At 41.6% G+C, this 22656-nt stretch overlaps 2 protein-coding genes and 1 pseudogene across 9 annotated transcripts in view; 2 read left to right on the top strand and 1 right to left on the bottom strand.

Annotated features, from left to right (window-relative positions):
- Positions 1-350: 350 nt before the first annotated feature.
- On the bottom strand, positions 351-17611 carry LOC135345689 (progressive ankylosis protein homolog B-like; annotated as a pseudogene).
- LOC135345428 (uncharacterized) lies at positions 5510-7583 on the top strand. Its single transcript, XM_064542852.1, has 3 exons — positions 5510-5755; positions 5805-6048; positions 6482-7583. Exons 1-3 carry the CDS (start codon positions 5570-5572, stop codon positions 6793-6795), a joined length of 744 nt encoding a protein of 247 aa, XP_064398922.1. The 5' UTR covers positions 5510-5569; the 3' UTR covers positions 6796-7583.
- LOC135345691 (DNA repair-scaffolding protein-like) overlaps positions 17549-22656 on the top strand; it is an 18233-nt gene continuing 13125 nt past the window's right edge. For 3 of the 8 annotated variants that reach the window (XR_010397830.1, XM_064543121.1, XM_064543127.1), the window contains exons 1-5: positions 17549-17707; positions 18360-18532; positions 18691-18956; positions 19198-19506; positions 19907-22223. Coding sequence is in view for 7 of the 8 variants with exons in the window: in XM_064543121.1 (XP_064399191.1) it covers positions 22116-22223 (108 nt within the window). In the remaining variant the exon portion in view is untranslated. The remainder of the gene's footprint in view (positions 17708-18359; positions 18533-18690; positions 18957-19197; positions 19507-19906; positions 22224-22656) is intronic. The other 5 variants (XM_064543126.1, XM_064543124.1, XM_064543125.1 and 2 more) reach the window with 5 other exon arrangements.

Raw genomic sequence — 22656 nt, 5'->3', positions numbered from 1 at the left:
TGCTTGCGCATGCGCACACCGAGGCATAATTATTATTAAATACACACAACCATGATTGTTGCTAAAAAGGATACCGAAAGTTCAAAGTCTATATAATGCGGCTCTTTTCTGACTCTTGCAGAGCTAACTACTAAGCAAAATAGGTAAGTTACATATGTATATCAACAGATTTGCGACAAAAGAGTCTGAGTTCTTTGCCTAGCGAGAACAAAGCATTATTTTGCAAATCTACCCAAAGAAAACGTGACTATAGAAGCATATATAGAAGCTCTTACTTACACTTTATACTTCATTACGCTTCATTTATCATTGCAGCAGCTGCAGCAGTTTACACACACACACACACACTATACTGTATACCTCGCTGTGCATGCGAGGCATAATAATAATCTGAAAGACAGTAATAACACCTCACAAAACAGGATAAGAAATACACAGCCTACAATGAAGTAGTTTCAGAGTTTTGAATTGATTTATAGTCAGTGGAATCATTAGTTAACTCAATATTATCCAGTCCGCCTATGGGAGAAAACTCCACCGCTTTTTCTTGACTGCTTTCATTCTCCTCTGTGACGAGGGAGTTAATATCAGCCTCATTTTGTCTTGTTGCACTGGAGTTCGTCCTCCATTTCTGTAGAAATAAACACACATAATAAGCTGCATGCAGATGTGGTTTAGTTGCATGGATTGTCATAGCAGAAAGTAAACTTTTAAAGCGATCATGTACATGCATGCGACCTACTTTTGGTATTGAGAAAGAGGTGTATATACTGTTGACACTTACAAAGTTGAGGCTAAAAAGGTCCTTAATGCATGGAGATTTGAATTAGGTAAACACACATAGCACTCAGTACCACCAACTCACCCTCCAGCAAGCGTAAATGGGGGTGATGATGATCAGTACAACCATTTCAGAAAAGAACCCAGAATAGAGAGCTAACACTCCAAGCAAAGCTCCATTCATTCTGCATCCGTGGAATAATGATGGTACTGGAAGTGCATAAGGCACTTGGATGTGCACACAATCATGTGTGGGTCTTCATACACGTACTTGTACTACCTTATAAGGTGACATAAATTATTTTCACAGGTAGATTTGTCTGCCATTTTGCTGGTACTAAATTCTGCTCAGTGAAATTATACTCGAAGCGCATGGACGGCCACGAAGTATAGTAGTCGTTACCTGAGGCGCGTGAGCGGCCACGGGTATTATAGTAGTCCATTGATTTGTTTGTTTGTTTGTTTGTTTGCTTGTTTATGACATCTGAGCCTGATCACAGCACTGCATGGATAGCCTCCACACAACAAGCTATTAATTTTAACCCTTTCCCCGCTTTAGGCGACTATAGTAGGCATGGCTACTAATAAAGTTAAAAAAATAATTGTGCACGCAGTGTTGTAGCTATGCGCACGCTGCAGGTACCAGCACATGCGCATTGAGCTGCTCTTCCACGTGGTATTTTAATATTTTGCTTTGAGGTACGGTTCAATCAGAATCGTCGAAAGTTACCGTTTGATAATTGTTACAATATCTTCGTAGACTCGCAAGCCGTCACTGTTGCAGGCGAACAGTAGACTGGTCAAACTCCGTGTTGAGACTCGTGTTGCACAGTCAGTATATCAGTCAGTATATCAGAAAATATTTTAGGTGGCTGCGGTTTTCGTGACGTCAGTATACTGCATGTGATACGTAGAGTTTTCTAGTGAAACGTCACTATCATTGATCTTGTGGTAACCGCATGCGGTTAGTTGCCACAAATATTGTGGCAAACATTACACAAGTCTCAACACGGAGTTTGACCAGTCTACTGTTCACCTGCAACAGTGACGGCTTGCGAGTCTATAAATATCTTCGTAGTACAATAATAAAATAAAAAAGTAAAATAAAGTAGTAAGTAGGTTCTGTTGAATGTTGAATGTTGAATTTTGTTGTCATGTAAAAGTTAAGAAGCTTGAACTTGCACGTTGGCTCTACACACGACGTACCTTTATTCGATAGTTGGAGTGATCCTTTACCGGTCTCAGTAGTTTGTTGCTTCAGACTCCAGGTTTTCACAATGCATGTCTCATGTACCACTGTTCTCAACATGCATGCCTCCTTAGTTTTATTGCTCTTGAGTTGCTGTGCTAGTCATACACACTGCCTTATATCACTGCTCTGGTTTCTTTTTATAATCATGTCACCAGCCGAGGGTTTGCACTTTAGTGCTCTAGTTTGGTTTGTTACCCGAGGCGCGCGTGGGCGGCCACGGGTATAGTAGTCTGTTGGTTTGTTTGTCACGAGTATCTCTACTCACCTGGATGCCATAGCGCTGCGTTTGCAGCATAGATAACCTTCACACAGCAATATCTTGCTTTAAATAGTGGCAGATTTCGATGTTAAAGTTTCGTTGTCTATAAAAGCTAGCAAAAGCTAAGAAAAGCTTGAACTTGCATGTGGCAGCTAGCAAACTACACGTGGCCTTTATTCGAGATACCCTACGTATCAGCTGAGTTGATCCCAGAGGAGGTACGACAGGCGCGGTGCAGCTCAGGCAATTAGCCTTTGATTGAGCAATAATTATCCGCCCACGTCGTATGTTTTTGCTGAGAGTAATCAGTGGCTAATTGCTTGAGCTGCACTGCACCTGTCGTACCTCCTCTGAGTTGATCCCGTACCAAGAACAATGGAAAAGGGTCACTACAATAGAAAGCTAGAATTGTGACTGGCCCTATTAGCTGACTCTGGGATCCATGTAGCCAGGAGCCATACTTCTCTGTGACTCTAGGCTTCTTTGCTGTGATCCTAGTCCACAGTGCATATATCTATGTGCCACTAAAACCCTGTTCTCAAATGTTTCAGCATGGGTCCAGTCTGGTTCCTGAGTTGCTGTGCTAGACAGTTAATTAAGTCATACATGATAACATCACTACATGCACTGTATTATCACTCCTCTGGTTTCTTTGTAATCATGTCACCAGCCGAGGGTTTGCACTTTAGTGCTCTAGTTTGTTTGTCTGTTTGTCTGTTTATAATTTTTGAGTCTGTTTACCTGGATGCCAGATGTCATAGCACTGCGTTTAGCTTTTACACAACAAGTTATTAGTTTTAATAGTGGAAGATTTTGATGTTAAAGCTTTGTTGTCGAATAAAAGTGAGCAAAAGCTAAGAAGCTTGCACGTTGGCAGCTAACTACAATGAAAAGGGTCACTACAATGAAAAGGGTCACTACAATAGAAAGCTAGAATTGTGACTGGTCTGTTGCACTGTTAGCTGACTCTGACATACTACAGGAGTCTGAGACTCCAGGCTGTGATCCTAGACTAGGACCTAGTCCACATTTTGATGTTAAAGCTTCATGGTCGAATAAAAGTGAGCAAAGCTTGAACTTGCACGTTGATACCCGCGTATAAACTAACACGCGAAAGTATGTCACCTTAAGGCATGTAAAAAGGTATTACAGTGCACGTGTTGTACAAAAATTAATTGCTGTATCTCACGTACCATCAATGTTTCAGCATGCCTCCGGCCTGGCTTAGTTTTATTGCTCCCGAGTTGCTGCTAGACAGCTCAGTCATACATACTACATGCACAGCATGTTTCTTTATAATCGTGTCACCAGCCAAGGGTTTGCACTTTAGTGCTCGAGTTATGAGATTCATTGCATTTTCCAATATCTGCTCAAAGTACACATATTTGAGATTTTACTCTCATACGCAGAAATAGCAGAATACTGCGAAAATAATTATGTCACCTTAAGGCATGTAAAAAGTATGTGATTATAGTGCACGTGTTGCTATACGTACTGTGCACTATAATCATTTGTAATGTGCTAGGATTGGCCAGGGGAAAAGCACCAAAAAGCATAGAAAGGACGAGAACAAATCCGTTATAACGTCATTCAATTTTTTCCCTGGTAGTTTTTCAATGATTTTGTGGAGCTCATATGAAAGACAATAGGTAAACTTGGAACACAGAGTATTAGTCTACCTGAGTGCAACATATGAGAATCGGGAAAACAATAACTTGGAGGACAGAGTTAGCTATGAGCAGCTCAGTCTGTACTTGTGATGTGCTTCTCGATAACTGGCCGCTCTCTTGAGCAATAATGATTTGAGGCCAACCCTGAGCCTCTCAAAGAGTCACATAAAGATGGCGGAGTTTTCTAGGTAACAGAAGTCGAGCCTGAGAGGTCATGTGCCTCGTGAAAGTGATCGCAAATCTGCCCATGGCCAAGACTGTAGTTGTTTGGAAACTGATTGCAGAATATCATGAGGAGCTTGTAACAAGGAGGAAAGGCTTCTCAAGAACCTTACTTACTTAGTCAGTCACTCATTTGCGGTGAAATGCGATAATAGTGCACTTTTAGAAATGTCTAATCTATGCATAATTTGCAAATACAATATTATGCACCCGAGAGCCCTGAGAGTGAAGAAGACAGCGAAGTTGGTGCCCAGTCGAATGAACCCACTGGGAGCGATGAGCTTGGTCTGTTTGTGTAGGGTCAGCCATCCAGTCAGAGACGCCCTCACACTCACTACAGAACACAGTAAGTTAGGGTGGTAAAGCTATGCATACGTAAGTACACAATAAATACTTTATTATTATAATACAACACAGAATATGAAGTAGTCTCTGTGTCATTTCGCTGACAGCTATACATGTATATAGAAAGACACACAGATTCACATACACACGGTAATAATTATATTGTCAAATCCTTCCAGTACATGAAAGGAGGAAGCTACACAAAAAACAATCCAAGCTGCGCACTGTGGAAACTACACCAACCTAAGCATAATAATAATATACAATGTACATGCATGACTGTATAATTATGCAGGTCAGCTCTGGCAATATTATCAAGAGTTCATAATAAAAGGAAGAGTATCGAACTTCCTATAGGAGTACAGTAACACTGTGTGGAAAGTAACGTGACATGCACGTGAGCTGCATGACGCTGTATGACTTATTGTGACGCTACTCACATGTTGGTGCAATTTAGCTACGTACGTATCTATGAGATATTTCTGTGCGAGCAATTATTTATGAGCTAGCTAGCTATGCAGAGTGCAGAATTAGAAATAGAAAGTAGAAAGCGGTTGCAATTAGTAACTGTAGAAAGTATTCCTAAGTCTAAGAAGGCAAAGACTACTGTTAGGAAAAGGATTGATTTCCAGTGATGACAAGTATCTTGATATTCTTAAGACTATATCTATAGAAAGCAACTATAAGTTTTGCCCAGGATTACATATCAAGACATACAATAAAAATACTATGAAGTAATTCGTTATCATCCCAAAAATGTTAGGAGGACAAGCCACCCAATAAGCCGAGTAGATTCCAAAAACTGCCTACTTTGGCACTACTTGCTAGCCAAAAGTGCAAGTATCCTCGAAAAAGATATGGAAGAAGTTATGTGTACATATACAAATGGAGTTTCAAGAAGATCAAGAGTGAAACAGTTGAGTTAATTTACCATTAAATTTTACCGTGCATGCATGCATGCTTATGTTTCTATAGCTACCGGGAAGAAAGACAATCGTTGGAATTTGGTTTATCCTCTGGTGTGTTTTAGAGTCGTTGAGAATGTTTCATGTTTATCGTTTCAAAACAAGTTGTTTTGTGTGTGATGCTGCAGCTGCGAATGTCTCTGTTATCAAAGCCACTGCCAGTGTTGGAGGAGCTTGTGGTGATTCTGAGGTTGAGCCAGTATTTACCAATCCTTTCGATCCTTTAAGAAGTATTTACTGGCTTATTTGTCCCTCTCACCAGGTAAATCTCAGCCTTTGCATGTATTTATTATGACACCAATTTCTTATAGCTAAAGAACATGATTAATGCCCTCTATTCTTCTCAACGAGGAGGCACTAAGGCATTTACCCTGGATAGTGTTCAGTTTGGATGGCAAACAGTAATCGATATGTATAAACGAGAATGTGATAGACGTAACTCTGGCTGCGCTTGTGCGATACTAAAGATGAGAGAGTCTTATGTTCTTCGTGATGCCTGGACTAAACTAAATGTTTTGCCAGCTAAAATAATGCATGTAGCAGAGATGCTGAACTGATGAACTTAATAAACTCTGACTCTAACCTATGACCTATGTACTTAGAACTTATTGTATGTCATGTGATGTTTGGTAGACATATGCACCAGAGTTCTGGCCATGTGCTTCTAAGATCGATCTGAGTAAAAAGTGAACATTTGAACTATTTAACATGCAGGTAAACCCGTAATTATAATAAAATTTTATCGTCTGTATTAAACACATGCAGCAGGAACACGTTTTGACGGAACTCTTTCATTACGTGTCTCAATCACCACCCCCTTTCGATACTCTGTGGAAACTTGTAATAAACTCTTTGAGAGAGGGTTTCTTTCCCATGACCGAATCACAAGTGAACATAGTCAAGTGTTACATAGACATAGGAATGTCATTCTTCAACAAGTGGCTTGATTGTTTGAAAAAAGTCATGTTATTATTTTGACTGTCGTAAGTTATACTTGTGTTCCCTATTATTTTAGCAGACCCATCATACGTTTCCAAAGACCTCTCCCTTCAGCTTGGGATAATAATTATAAGAATTCTAACTACTGGATTTAAGTTACATTGCAAGGATTTCATTGCGAGATACCCTGACTACTTCATCTCACCACTGCGAGTGTCTGGAAGTTCAGTAGAAACCCTCTTCGCTCAATACAAGCACTTGAGTGGGAGTAAGCTTGACAGTGTAAACTACACTACAGCTAGAGCAAAGTATTTGTGTAACAAGTCAGTTGTTGCCTCTCATCACAGTGGCAAATATTACTGAGACATGCCTCGAAATGTACCATTACACAAGACCGTTACACAAGAAAAAGTACGGCAATAGAAACCTGACTATATTAGAACAAGTATATAATTATGCCTCGAGGCGTAGCCGCACGTGGGATACGGTAAAGCTGACTGTGTGTCTGTCTGTGTGTCTGTCTGTCTGTTCCAGCTGTAACTGCTCAACGGTTGCAATGCGACGAAAACTAACAGCGGCTTCTAGCCACGTTCTCTTGGATTTTGATTCGTAGATTAGCAAACTAAAGCTTCTTTCTCGAGTTATGGCTAGTTTGACTCACCTTGAAGGCTTTTGCAGTCTCTTCAGAATCTTTCATAGCATCATCTGTCTGCACAAACTTTCTATTCAACACATGAGTTAGCCTTGCACTAAAACGCTAGCTTTTTGTTAGCTACAAGAGTCAGAAAAGATATGTTAAAACAGCTAGCTATAGTAGCCATTGTGAACTAGTTGGGCGTGGCTCGACCGTCTCCTGACAGGAGGTCGGGTTGCAAGCCTATCTGGGATTTGTTCTAGCGCCACTATAGTGGCGCCCTATCAGATTGCAGCATTTTTCACGTGCTTGGTTACACTTCCGTTTGCATCTAGTTGCGAAACCGCATGCAGTATGCTGTATGCTGTGGTTTTTTATCCACGTCATCATGTCGGTTAACACCCACTTGAGAAGAAGAATATTCATGGCAGTGTTACATAATGCTGCAGAACAAATCCCAGATAGGCTTGCAACCCGACCTCCCCAGGGGCGGATCCAGGAAAAATGAAAGGGGGGGGCTAGTAGAGAGGGGCGAAGCCCCGTACGAGGGTGGCGGAGCCACCCAAGGGGTGGGTGTGGGAGGGGGAGTATCCTCCTCCCGCCTCGCCGGAGGCAAAATTTTTTGCTTTTTTACAATTTGCTCACACTTTTACCTTTGAACTGTCATATTAATAAGTGAATACTGAATATGAAAAAGTTAATCAAAAAACTCGTTCTAATCAACAAAAGGATGTATACTGTAGATGTTACATCTACATTCATGCACTCTTGGTACTACATGAAAGAATCACAATGCCTACCCAGACTGCACTGAGAGTGAGAGGAGGTAAGGCTGGTTTGCAACTAGCTGAAAAAGTCTGAGATCTGCTCCATGTTGCAGCTCAACAGCATGCACAATTAATAGCCTCCTTCACAAGGCCTAGGAGAGGATATGATCGAGGCTACAAACATTGCAGGAGCTGACTCAGCAACAGCAATAGTTGACCTATGCACTTTTATATTAGTTCTAGCTATAGCATGTACGTACGTCCAGCTAGCTAGCCTACATCCTTTATACTCTTAGTAGCTAGACTTGGCTGTTGTCTAGCATCTCTTAAGTCAGTGAGTCTACATGCAGATGCATAAGTAACAAGGTTGGTGGCAAAATTGTTGTAACCTCAGACTAGCAATACATAGGTAGTTTTTCAAAAGGGGGGGGGCTTCAGCCCCTCAAAATCACCCCTGGATCCGCCCCTGCTCCCATCAGGGAGACGGTCGGGCCACGCCCAACTAATTGTGAACTTGATTTCTTTGGACACACCCTTTAATTATTCCAAAGTTGGTGGCTACGGCCCTGAACCAGCATACCAAGTTACATGGAGTTGCCTGTCAATGCACATTGCCAGGAGCACATCGCTAATAGGCACCAACAACAAACAATATAGGGGGTGTGGTGAGCGGAAGTGGGCGTGGCCTCACATTTTTAAACCTCCCTCCCCAAACTTAAAATCCTGGATAAAGCCACGATCTCTGTATGACTTTTGTCATCACACTTGATGGCCCCTAAGAACAACAATTTCTCGCTGAATATAATCTTTTTTGTCAGGCTCAACTCTCTTTTCGTAACGACTATGCAGCATGCTTGACAACGCTGCTCCACAAAACCTGTAATAAACAGAATCTTCTTCTTTAACACATTCTTCGATTGGGTTTCCAGACTCTCCATCACGAATTTCTTGCTGACATTTGGTCAACAACGTAATAAGCAGCAGCAGATACGGTAATCATCACAGCATTTCAGTTCCACTCACTTACATCTTTTCCTTCACAAAAACTAATCCATGTTTGTCTTATTTTTTCCATATCTGTCTTCAGCTGAAGTCTAGGAGACCATCCCGACTCTTCGATAGCCATACTTGAGGGAAGCAAAAAATACTACTACACATTTTGCGCCACTCTAACTGGAACTTCATAAACTTTCCTTGGTCACAAGATTTGTAGATCTGAACAAAAGCTTCACCAAAGAAATTGAGCAGATCCATGAAAAAATCACAAGATTGAATGCTTTCTCAAAACATTTTTTCTTCAGGACAGGATAATACAGTTTTTCACTGTTTACTTTAGCTTCAAAAAAAGAACTAACTTCGTTACTTTCAGCATCACAAAGACAAAATAGTATCATTCGCTTCTGTTCCTTGTTCAGTACTTTTCTGTTCCTTTCTCTTTTGGAACTGCTTTCACCTTCACTGCTGACAGTACTGCTTCGCTTTCTGTTAGGCTTGCTTTGCTCTAACACAGTCTCTACTTCAATCTCAGCTATCCCTGGCCCAAGGGTTGCATCATCTATAAAGCTAAAGTTAGGACTAAGATTAGCAGCTATCTTTTCATTACGCAATAAACTCAGACTGAGGAAATGAGCGTTATGCAGCTCACGTGCATGTCACGTTACTTTCCACACAGTGTTACTGTACTCATATAGGAAGTTCGATATTCTTGGTCTATTATGAACTCTTGGTATTATTATATATACATGACAAACTTGTAACAACCACGCATTTTATGGTTGGGTAACAATTAAGGTTGTTGATATACATGCATGTATGCAGGTCAGCTCTGGCATGCAGTACACGTGCATACATGGAGAATATACCAGTGAAGCATAAGAAGGCAAACACTCTGAGAGGGTCGACACAGAGCAGGGAAAGGTAGTGAGGGATGCCCACTGCTGACACCAGGATGGCAACTGACACACCGGGCACCCAGTACACACACAGAGAGAACTGCGCATTCATGAGAAACTGAATCACATACTATTAGTAATGCAGCACAAAATCATAGAAACATACGTATACAAACCATACATGTATATAACCATACAATTATGTTTGGAGTGCATGTAGTGGTCAGGGAGTCTAGGTAACAAATTTAAAATTGACCCCATGTAAGCCATTGACAAGGTCTCTAAATGTATATAAGTGCAAGCTTTCAAAAGCTTGCATTTATAATTATTCTTCTGTGATTCCACCCTGAACAATATAGCTTACCAGGAAAGAGAACGCCAAAGTTGCGATGATGAAGATCGCAATTTTTTTTCCAGCAATTACACGACGAGAATTGTCTTCTCGCTTCTGTATGCAAAAGGACAGGAGCATGCACACGTTCTATCCATTAACTTTTTAATTGTGACGTACTGCAGTGCATACACTAGTCTATGAAAAACAAATCTTGGACAAATCACCTTCTGAAAAGTTGGCGAGACAGTTCTGAGCTGATTAAGCCATCCATAAGCCATTCTGCCTAAAGGGTACGTTGCTGTCAGAACAGCGACAGCTGTGGCAGCCTGGCACTCGTTAGGGGAGTAGCGTGCCACGAGGAGATTGATCATGGGTCAACTCACCCTCTGAATACCCAGCACAAACACCAGAGGAGATATGAACAAGACTAGCCTCAGTATAGTTACCTTTTCCTGTGGAAAAATTAGGCCACAAGATAAGTAAAGCTAAAACGCTTTGTTGTCATAGACTCGGCACCCTGGTCTCCTAGGAGTACGAGCCTGTGTTCAGTTCATTACAATTTACAGCTAGCACCCACCTCATCAACACAATCTTAAATGGGTTTGCAATTATACCCGATCAAGATACTAAACACACATCCGGCAGAATCTCAGCATACGTATCAGTAATACTCACATATTGAGAAGCAAATCATGATATAATTCCCACTCACGACAGTGTTCTTGCTGAGCTTTGGATACACCAGTCTATAGAACCCGCCTAGAGTGATGACACAACGGGTGATGACCCCACAGTAGGCGGAGATTATGGGGACGACAATGGGAGCACTGCATATTAGGGGTGTGTACAATAGCACTGCCACACAGAATATCTGTAAGGGGGAGGGGGGATATATTGAAGCTGTGAAATTCCACTTCCTACGAATTGGGTAGAGATGACAATTAAAAGCTCGGCCAAAACATACATAATATCCGACTAGAAAAACATTTGCAATGTGAAAAATTGCTAGGATTGGCCAGGGGAACCACAAAAAAGCGTGGGAACAAGAAATCAGACGAGAGCATAACTCCAATCCGTTACAACGTCAATCACATGTATACTGGTAGTTTTCCCATGTTTTCCCAGCCAATATGCCACGCAATTTTTACTGGTGGAGTGATGACCAATCCCTATATATATTTATTATACATCCATTTTAGAATGTGGGGCACATAATCATGATGATTTGTGATGAATTGATGTTCCTAATACATGCAGTGTTGAGCACAGGTACACACAGTCCATCCATGCGTAGTAACATGCACGGACCGTACTGGTGAATGATGTGGTGGATGGAAGCTGATAGGTGGATCTGGAACACAGTCTATTATTTAATATACTATGTATTGTACATGTTCATGACGTTGTAACGGATTGGAGTTATGCTCTCGTCTGATTTCTTGTTCCCACGCTTTTTTGTGGTTCCCCTGGCCAATCCTAGCAATTTTTCACATTGCAAATGTTTTTCTAGTCGGATTCCCTTTCTTTTTCAGTACAGTTTACGTATCATGACATGCATAAGTGGAACGTCAAGAGGCAGTACAAGAAGAGAAGACAGGACTAATCAGATATCTTCTCGAATATCTCTGGACTAATAATTAGAGTAATAATTTATTGCTTGATAATTATGTTGAATTTGCGAATCAGTATTAAATGACAGCCATTTTAAGAGCATGATATCTAGCCAGTGCATATAGCATGCCTGTCAGAGAAAGGGAGCTAGAGCTGAACAGTGTGAAGAAAAGGAACACCTCAGGCTCTGGAAAAGCACTGCTGCACTGATTTTAGGCGCACGGTTTATTAGCCACGCCTATCTATTATTATTGGCCACAACGCAATTGCTGAGTCATTAAAGATGGCGGAATTGTCTAGGTAAGAGAAATAGAGACTGAGAGGTCATCTGCCTTGTGGAAGCAATCGCAAATCTGAAGAAGCGCTTTGTAATCCAGGTTGTAGTCGTTTGGAAACCCTGTGCAGAATGTCCTGGAGATGGCTGTACTTGGAGTAAATGCTGGGCAAGAAACTTACTTACTTACTTACTTACTTACTTACTTAGTCAGTCAGACAAAGAGCGGTGAAACGTCGAAATAGTGCAATTTTTAAAATGAAAATATTCATTCATTAAAATGTTTATGGATTATGAAATGAGAGATACAAAGAGAGAAAAGGCTAAATAAACTATTTGTTCAGCCAGTTTCTTGATGTGGCCTTTCCCTGCAGAGATAGAACAGTTTGAACATGAGTCAAAATAATTGAAATATTGCTAAACACGGGCAAACCCACTGCCAATCCTATGTAAAACCTACTGGTTTTACTAATATACTCCAGACTGTGGTTTTTGAACCATCAAAGCAAAGTAATGGACAGAAACACAATGTTATAGTGATTATTAGTACATACATGACTGTGCGTATACATAACACTACACTAGAAAAATACAGTAGAGTGATAATCACCTGAGCCATGATCTCAGCGAATGAAGCAAACCCGACTAGAGAGCTGTGTCTGTACTGTAGCAACACTCCGCCATGATACCATGACTGAGAGGGCCGGGGGTTGATGGATTTTGAGATTAAAACAATAGTTTATAGCATGGCATAATTTCCAGTGCAATTAACACAACTGTACCACACAAGAACCGGGAGTGCATGTATACATGTATATATGTATAGAAACGGTGGAATGGGCCTGCATTTGTAAGACTTCATGCCAGCTCAACCACTACAGAAGTATAGTTTCCCACCCGTTACACATATCTCCCTGTACTTACAATGGAATCAATGAGAGGGAAGACAGAGAGATAGAAAAATGCAGTGTACGTTAGCTCTGCTACATTGTCTGACACGCGATGGAGGTCCTTGATTAGCCACACCCCCAGCTGAGTCTTGGCTGAAAAGGGGAAATCTAATATAAACGTAGAATACTGGAATCTCCATCAATAAAAACAAATACCAGGCATCTGATAAAATTTTCTAGAAAACCATGCATTGACTTTACCAGCTATTGCAGCATAATTATGCCTCGAGGCGTAGCCGCACGAGGGATACGGTAAAGCTGACTGTGTGTGTGTCTGTCTGTCTGTGTGTGTGTGTGTGTATTCCAGCTATAACTGCTCAACGGTTACAATGCGACGAAAACTAACAGCTTCTATAGGCTTCTAGCCACGTTCTCTTGGATTTTGATTCGTGGATTAGCAAACTAAAGCTTCTTTCTCGAGTTATGGCTAGTTTGACTCACATTGAAGGCTGTTGCAGTCTCTTCAGGATCTTTCATAGCATCATCTGTCCGCACAAACTTTCTATTCAACATATGAGTTAGCCTTGCACTCAAGCGCTAGCTTTTTGTTAGCTACAATACTCAGAAAATATCTGTTAAAACAGCTAGCTAGCAGTAGCCATTATTGGACACACCCTTTAATTATTCCTATATGGATGTAATGCGCATGCGCGCTCATTCCCCACGTGTGAGAAAATAATATCCAGATCCAGATCCTCCTGGCAGAATCAAGCCACAAAACACTACCATATAACAATATATAGATAACAATATGCATGTACACAGGTCTTTTCTTCTTAGATATTATATACACTGAACTACAGATCCTGGAAGAATCAATTTTCTTCTTTCTTGAGGTCCTGGTAAGCCACATAATACAATAAATAACAACAATAGATGCATGTAAATAAGTCTTTTCTTCTCAGTGACTTTATATAGATAAGCTAACTTTAATATAAAATTCATTATAGAAACTAATAACACTCTAATACTTTAGAGTGAAAGCAAAAACATGGCGAGAGGCATTAGCACAGCGCCAGCTTGAACACTAGTTGTATCATTGTCAATACAACGTACAGATAAAGAGTTGGAAATTGGTAAACATAAACGCACTTAGAAACTTCAAAGGCCGCGCTGGCAATAGTCAACGTGTAAAGTTAATGGCATGCTCACCAATCACAACAATGATTATAGTGACACCAATTCCCATGACAACCACACAGAGCAGTAGCTTGTGAAATCCTGGCCGGTCGTGTACCAAGACCACACCCACTTGTTTGACCTCTTGTAGCATCCCAACGAAGAGCTTGACAAAGACATAGGCTAAACCGAATGCAGCCAGAGTGTCCACGACATTCACAGAGCTGGCCAGACTCCTGTTCAGGAACTGGGGAGGGGTAGTTATGGTAAACTGCTCTTTGTTTCATACATATTAAGCCCATGCACCGTAACTACATTAATTGATTCCTGTCGTCTGCCCGCATTCAAAATTTGCACCGCATCATTATAACCTTCCTTGTCAGATTGCTCTAATCGGTGCACGTGAACAGTTTGATCACATGCAACAGAACACATGCATGACCAGAGGCAGAGAGAGACCAGAATTATTAAGCCGCGGCGCCACGGGTTATTGGGGAGAGCCCTGAGGCTGGTCCCATAGTAGCGAGTACTGCAGAGAAGGGTCAGTGACAGGATATATGACCGAATATCCAGCTGTCTGTTTGTGTCACGATCGTTTCAAGCTTTTTAGTGTGACGATCATTAATTTTGTTCTATCAATTACATGTTTTTAATGGATGAAACTGATACAGCTCAACAACGGCGACGGCAATGGCGTTCCCTACGCCATATCAAATACACCATCTGCTGGCAAGGCTAGGGGAAGTTCGACAACAAGTGAGACGAAGCTTGTCAAAAGACTCGAATTGAAGAGGAAGAAAGAATTGCAGTTCGAGAGACCTTACTATCACAAATATTATAAGCTCGAGACATCATCGATGAATTTCATTAAAGAATCACAAAAATTCAACATGCACTTTAAGGTTACGGTAAACCATTAAATTTTGCTCATGAATATTCATGATTTTCTTATAATGATTTTTGTGAAACTATATAAATGCCATGATAGAAGTTTGAAGCACATACATGTACATGACAAATATATTAGTGTATCATTCTGTATGACAAGCATTAGTCTTTAAAAGATCTTCCAGTGGAAGCTCTGAGTGATCATCAAGTTACTAGAAACAACACAAACTATAGTAGTCATTACCCGAGGTGCGCGTGGGCGGCCACGGGTATAGTAGTCTGTTGGTCTGTTTGTTTGTTTGTCACAGGTATATCTACTCACCTGGGTACCACAGCGCTGCGTTTACAGCATGGATAGCCTTCACAGAACAATATCTTCGTTTAAATAGTGGCAGATTTTGATGTTAAAGCTTTATTGTCGAGCAAAAGCTAAGAAGCTTGAACTTGCACGTTGCAGCTAGCTATAGCTACACGTGGCCTTGATTACGTAGTTGCAGCTGAAGTGATCCGTACCAGGAACAATTGAATAAGATAGTAGAAAGCTAAAATTTTGACTGGTTGTTGGCTGACACTGGATCCTATACTCCAGCCTGGCAGGAGCCATACTTCTCTAAACAGGCTTCTTTGCTGTGATCCCAGTCCACAGTGTATGTCTAATGTGACATGTACCACTCAATGTTTCAGCATGCCTCCAGTCTGGTTTAGTTTTATTGCTCTTGAGTTGCTGTGCTAGTCATACATGCTACATGCACTGCATTAATCACTCTTCTGGTTTCTTTATTATCATGTCACCAGCCGAGGGTTTGCACTTTAGTGCTCTAGTTTTAAACTTCTGTGTTCTTGCTTTACATGATGCTTCTTATATGATGCTTCTTATATGATGCTTCTTACTATTCTGGAGGGCGGCTCGAAGCGTTTTTTTCTTTCCAGGCCAAGAAACTCTCACAAAATAATTATGTAGACTAACTCCACTTAAAATGGCGGTCAGAGCCAAGGAAAACAGCCTCTTATGAGCTTTTAGTAGCCTTTTTTCAAAATATCTCTCGAGCCACCCTGCATATAATAGTGAAGCTACAGTAGACTGTAAACCTAGTAAAAGTGTATATTTGAGCCATAAAATAACTACTGCGTTTCAGCCGGACTTTCAGCTTATTCTAGCTGCTCACAATCACTAGATCTAGCTCATGAATAATTAATGAGCAAACAGTTTACCGTAACCAAGCAATTTCATCTAATGAAACGACTAGCAATGACAGGAAGAGGGCAGAGGACGAGAAACTAACGACTCATATGGCGTGACTTAATCAATTTGGTCTGGCCTTACTTCATTTAATACATGTAGACCTACTTTCTTATGTGACGAATTATATGACATCTTAGGACACCTTTTATGGGAGGTGATTACCGCCAAAAGTAGCAGTAAAAAAGTAGAGGTGCGTTTTAAAAAAAGAGGAACTACTGTTTTTTATGCAGAGGTGTGTTTAAAGAAATAGGGGTGCAATTTTTTTAGAGAGGTGTGTTTTGTATAGAGAGATTACCGTACATTTTTCAAAGAGGTGCGTTTCTCAGTGAGGTGCATTTTTCAGAGAGGTGCGTTTGTAGAGAGGTGCATTTAGAGAGTGCATGCATGCTCGCGTGGTGGAGGCAAAAAAGAAGGAACGTTAGTTCTTCTCCATGGCTCTGCTATTAAGAATGCAAACAAAGACATGCTCAGGCAGCAAATTGTGGAGAGCACCAAGCTGCTGCTGAAAGCTGTATAGATAGTTCTTGTCTCGAGGATAATGAAGGAAATGAATCGTTCTGCTCTCTATTTAAGATTTTATCTGCTAAACCACACCTAAAACGTCATATCCGGCCGTAATAAACGTAATCAAAAACCTACTTTGGGGCAGCCAGCACTGGCCAGTATACGGAATAGCAAGTGGCTGTACTTCAGGGTGAGTTTTGTGCAGTAAACATCTTGCTAGCAATTCATGCCAAACCAAATGGCCGGTATATCGAGGTGGCCGTACTTCAGAGAGCATGAATAGTGAGAGTCTACTGTATTAATATGCCTTCAAACGATTAAAAGGCAGTTTGCGTATGCATGTTAAGTACTAACGCATTGGGTCCAAAGGTCAGAAATGCAGCATGCACTCTAGTGTTATTATCCTTGACCTTTTGACCCTGTTGAACCTAGCATGCAAGTGAAACTGAGATTGACCACGCTCATTTTCTCTAAAAAGTCTATAGTATATATAGTAGAACATAAGCACCAGCTGGGCTGAACGCAATTTTTTTATGCGCCACTGCACTCAGGAATGGGTTTTTTTGGCGCTGTAATTACATCAATTACGGTACTGAGCAAGGAGTTGTTGTATTTAATGTACCTGAGTATAGTATTAATAGAAGGCAGTTATTACAACAATATCACCTGCTCTCCTACGTCAGCAATGACATCAGTGAGGGCCAAAGGGACAACGAACTTGAATAATGTGAAGTAATCATTGGTGAGGACACTGGTGAGCAGTTCCAGGCACTTCATATCAGAGTTAGAGTAGATCCTATTTATAAAAGCATGCTAACGTAAAATGAATTATAGCATACAAGCTCAGGCGACCTATTAATATCTTGCATGAGAGTAGTCTTGCAAGTCCCACCCCTCTGCCCTGGAAAAGCACTAGAAAGAGGGGTGTGGCTGGCAGAGGAAGAGGAGAAATAGTCTCGATTTCCAGCCTCTTTGCATATACGAAGTATGGGAGGGCGTGGCCAGACTAGAGGAGAAACTGGAGAAAATCAATGAATCTGAACAGTCCTTCATTTGAGGGTGAGAGTAGACTCTAATAGTGGTTGGTCAGTAACATACCATAGGACTAGCTGACTGTTGAAATTGTTTCACTAGGCTACCAACAAGAAACGATTGATGCAATTATACAAGCAGGGAACAATAGATCAGCAACTTCTAAAGCTAGAGAAAAAGTCTTGCTAGCTGCTGGTAAAGCAGCGATGTTATGCTATATTTTTAGCTCATAAATGTTTACTCTGTAATGAACATAAACCATTAATCATTACGGGCTTGTAGTTTGCGTACCTACATGTAATTACAATTAAGTTATTATCTTGTAATTTAGACATTGCCATGTCTCGCAAGTCCCACCCCTTCACCCGCTCAGATGAAGGGGTGGGATTTGCGAGACTAGTCTTGAACACACATTACAAATCATTAATTTTGTTATAGTTTTGTAAGCGCACGGGACCAGCTAGGGTACATTTATTTGATAGTTTCATTGCAATATTTTGTAGCATGATATTACCCCCCCCTCTTTCTGCTGCATTGATGATTCATAATTCTAAAACCATCAACCATGGACATGGTTTCGCCTTGTACTTATGATTTTGCCCTCGGCCTCCGATATACGGTCTAGATTAAGGGAATAATGACTATATCGTAATAGTTGTAAACCGTGCTAAATGTACAGGTTTCCAGGTTGTTTGTGAAAAAAACGAGACACAGTTCTCGAAAAGAACAACCTCGTACACAAGATGTTTCCAAGTTCATACAGTCTGCACTTGTTGATCACCCCTCGACCTCTGACCCCCTTGCCTCGCCCTCCAGACCGTCCAAAGACAAGCAGGAAAACGGCTAAAAAAGGTAACTTCATTCTCCATTTGCCCGTCTTCACTCATAACTAACTGTCCAACTGTTTCTCTAATCGTATCGGAAGGACCAGTTTTTCTAAAATAAATGTAATGTACCGAGCTCTGCTCTCTTGTTCAATAATTCATGTAACCGCATGTATCCTTCCCCAGGGTCACATGACTGGAACCAATTGCTCTCTGAAGTGAAGTGGCCAGGGCTGGATGAGGTGGAGGAGAACTTCGAATCCTCCGATATTGAATCATACAGTGACAATGACCTGAGAGATGTGGCACATTCTGACAGTGCAGACATAGTGACTGACAGTGATGGAGCAGCTACTGATGGAGTGGTGGAGGGCACTGTGGACAGAGCTAACAAGTGGAGGAGGACTATGGACCTGCTACACACATCAACACCACGGCAGCAGAGCGACGTGGTGAGTGTAATACATGTACGCACATGCATGTACATATTATTCATTGCACTGCGGATTGTACCTTGAGTGGAGTAGTCAGATGCTGCGTGGAAGGTTTGGTGTTGCGTGGAGGATTTGGTGTTGCTTACATGTACATGTACCCTAGATTTATGTGTCGACACTAACAATTAATTTCATTTCCATATGTAAATAACAACCGTATAGCCTACGTACGTACATATATATGTATTTAATTTCTTAGGTGGCTATGGATTTATCAGTGATTTCGAGTCCAACCACACCAGTGATGATGATACCCTCTCCCCACCTTATACTCCCCCAATTCCACTCTCCACACTCCACCCACTCACAAGCCCACCCTCCACTCAACTGATGACGAGCTTCTCACTTCACTCCTCCCATTTCCCCTGAGGCAAATCTTGACCACACTCTCTGTCGGCCTAAAACTAGTGACTGGCTTAAGGGAGTCTCTCTGGATACTGACGCTACCAGTGTGGGGGAGAGTGATCTCAGCAGTGTCATCAAGACACCTCTAGACTCGGCCAAGAAGGTGAGCAGTTAATAACTGCGATTGTGTATGTTTTTCTGTCTTAAGTTCAGAATAAGCCCATTGCACTTAATTTATCAGGAGTAGCTTTTGACACTATACATGTACGAGATATATGTACATGTACACTGTACTGTACCGTCAAGCATAACTGTCTGTGCACACATGGCCTCAGCACACTGCATGTATTAATGCTTATTGCTGATCATGTGACCTACAGCCAATGACACCCATCACTTAGCTATATATATCCAACGTATTTTAATGCTGGTGTACACATTAAAACACTTATTGCTAGCTAAGTGTGATATAAATATTACTTAATAAAAGGGTGTGACACTGGCATTAGACATAAATGTGAATGTACATGTGTAATAATGTTTGTATGTGAATGAACTCCCAGATTGGCAGTCGTCGAAGACGACGTCGGTACGTGGAGGGTCAGAGCAACTCGGGAGAGTGGTCCAGAGAGAAGGGGTTGAGGTCACCTTCTGGGAGCACAGAGTCAAGACTCTACAAGAGAGTGATGTCGGTAGAGTGGGAGGGAGTACACTTTCGTAAGTATATGTATTCTAATACTGTATATATGCTTGATCAGACGCCGCTCTTGTATAAAGGTGCACTCAAATAGTAGCCTCTGTACAGCCCATCTTCGTGCAATAGAAGCCACTCTAAAATAGTAGCCTGTACGTGGCAGCCATTTTGAGGTATCTACGGTCTAGCAGCTTGTTAGTGCTGTTCTCTCTGCAATGTGCCAAGAGCCTCAATCTGAGGACTGGTAGTCGAGTCAGGATACACCCTCCATGGTGAGAATGTTGGGAAATGCATGCACTATTTATATAGATGTCTTAACGTTTTTAGTTGCTGCTCTGTTTCATTCAAATGTGCTTCTTCTTTAAGTATAGGATATACCAAACCTATTCTGAGGATATGCACCCATATATCCTCCGCTACCGTGGATACTTCGAGGTGTAGCCGATGGGTATGCAATAATGGTAGCGGAGAATATATGGGGTGCATATCCTCCGAGTAGGTGTGGTATATTTAACTTATACCACGTAACCGCAGCACTATAAAAGGACCTAGCAACAAGATGCAGACGGCAAAAAGAGCAAGATCGACTATGCCGGATTTTACAGCCATCAAAGAGCTAGTTGGGAAATAGGTCGACTCCTACAGATAGATACTCAAGAGCCTCCTTGGTCCAAGCGTTGGCCATTTGACGTGCCTTACTGGAGTTGCAAGCTCTTCTTGGATAAAATGTATCTAAACCACGCCCATGGACCCATGGAAGCTTAGCTATCTTGTTGGAGAGCAGCTTCTGTGTTTCTGCCGTCGCTTTGGAGTCTTAATACCGGTAAGCATGGCTCCTTTCTCTTTGTTTACTTTCTTGAACAAATGAGAAACACCTTGAAAACTGTGCATGCCTGGGGCAGTATGTTATTTTTCTATTTATCATACAGCTGTTGACCAATGAGATCAACCAGCCCCTCTCACTAGAGACCGTTTGCGCGTGGGTGGATTTGTTAGTAAAACTCTTTGTAATTTATCAATTAACCTTTTGTACTATAGTCACCCACGTGGTTGATTAAACTATTAGTGTCAAGAGAGAGAAATCGCCATCACAACTCTAGGCTCATATCATACGAGGAGCACTGATCTTACTGAGATGGCATCAAACAAGCGTCTGGAAGCAAGTAGACTTGCCAGAGCCGGTAGGTACTGATAGAAAAACACCCACCACTCTACCACAGTACAAAAGAAGACAAAACCTGACTTTTCAACACTGGAGAGAGCTTGAGCAAGAGCAGAACAGAAGTATAAGCCATCACAACAAAACTAGTCACTAGTCTAGGTCACAAATGTTGTAAGTAGCTGTGTTATTTTATTAAAACTGCTGTGATTTGTGCAATGACATCATTGTAAAATATACAATAATTATACTGACTAATTTACTAAGATATCTCGATCCCCAAGAATCTTGGGGCAACTGACGCATGCGCAGACAGTGTATACCAGGCCGTCTTTCTCAATTGAGAGCGGCCTGGAATCGAGGCTAAGGAGTACAGTGCAGTGCAGTGTTGTAGACATGTCCAATGCAAAATGGCAGCTGCTGATATTGGTGGGCGGGTCTGGTCAAAGTTTATGGCTTCCTGTAGAACCTAGCTACTTGGAGAAGTAGCTAGCTCTCATACCTGACAGCTGTAACTGTTCTAACTGCATATTCTGAGGCAGAAGTGGCTGTGAGAGCAAGCTTGACTGTCTCCACTGATGTTCAAATGACTGTTTTACTATTTTTGCTGTTTATAAATCAGTTGTTGACTGGTTGCCTGGTAATTATGGCTTATACACAACCAATGCCGAGGGCTACATTGGTTGTGTATAAGCCATAATTACTAGTCAACCAGTCGATAACTATAACTTAGTGCTCAGTGTTATAGCTTGCCATATCCAATGTGGAAGTTTCATACCAAATCTCATGACTGCACTGTTTTACATGTACATTTTGTTTGAATATGATTGCAGGCAGTGTTTGAGTCTGTCCTCCCCCTCCCAAGAGGTAGTGCTTTGTGCCTGTTTTGTCAGCCCTGGGACACACCCCTTCACTGACCATGCCAACTTCCCCTGACCCCTGTAAGCTCAGGGGCTCTCTCTCTGTCTCCTCACACCTCACGTCACCAGTACCAGACAGCAGTGCACTCACACTCTCACCAGTCAAGGTACATGCACTGTGTACAGAGTGGGTGGGGTGCACGTGACTGACCTGCATTACAATCATGAGATTTGTGTTTATGAATTTACATACATGTACAGTACCATTACGTATAGGATATACCACACCTAAGAGGAGGATATGCACCCATATATCCTCCGCTACCGTGGTTACTCCGAGGCGGAGCCGAGGGGTATGTAACCACGGTAGCGGAGGATATATAGGGTGCATATCCTCCGAGTAGGTGTGGCATATCTGACTTATACCACGTGACCGTAGCACTATAAAAGGACCTCCCCCTAGCAACAATTCAATCGCGATGCAGACTGCAAAAAAGAACAAGACTATGCCGGATTTTGCAGCCGTTAAAGAGCTAGTTGAGCAACATGTTGACTCCTACAGATGCTCAAGAGCTTCCTTGGTCCAAGCTTTGACCATTC

Source organism: Halichondria panicea, chromosome 12, assembly GCF_963675165.1.
Source record: "Halichondria panicea chromosome 12, odHalPani1.1, whole genome shotgun sequence".
In the NCBI taxonomy this organism is placed as follows: domain Eukaryota; kingdom Metazoa; phylum Porifera; class Demospongiae; order Suberitida; family Halichondriidae; genus Halichondria; species Halichondria panicea.
The sequence above is the reverse complement of the archived record's forward strand: the minus strand, read 5'-3'. Positions and strand labels throughout refer to the sequence as shown.

Excerpts from the sequence above, each read along its gene's own strand:
- LOC135345428 (XM_064542852.1), top strand. The coding sequence starts at position 5,570 with ATGTTTCATGTTTATCGTTTCAAAACAAGTTGTTTTGTGTGTGATGCT. Across the intron at positions 5,756-5,804 it reads TTATTTGTCCCTCTCACCAG|CTAAAGAACATGATTAATGC; the intron begins GTAAATCTCAGC and ends AATTTCTTATAG. Across the intron at positions 6,049-6,481 it reads TGTAGCAGAGATGCTGAACT|TTATACTTGTGTTCCCTATT; the intron begins GATGAACTTAAT and ends GACTGTCGTAAG.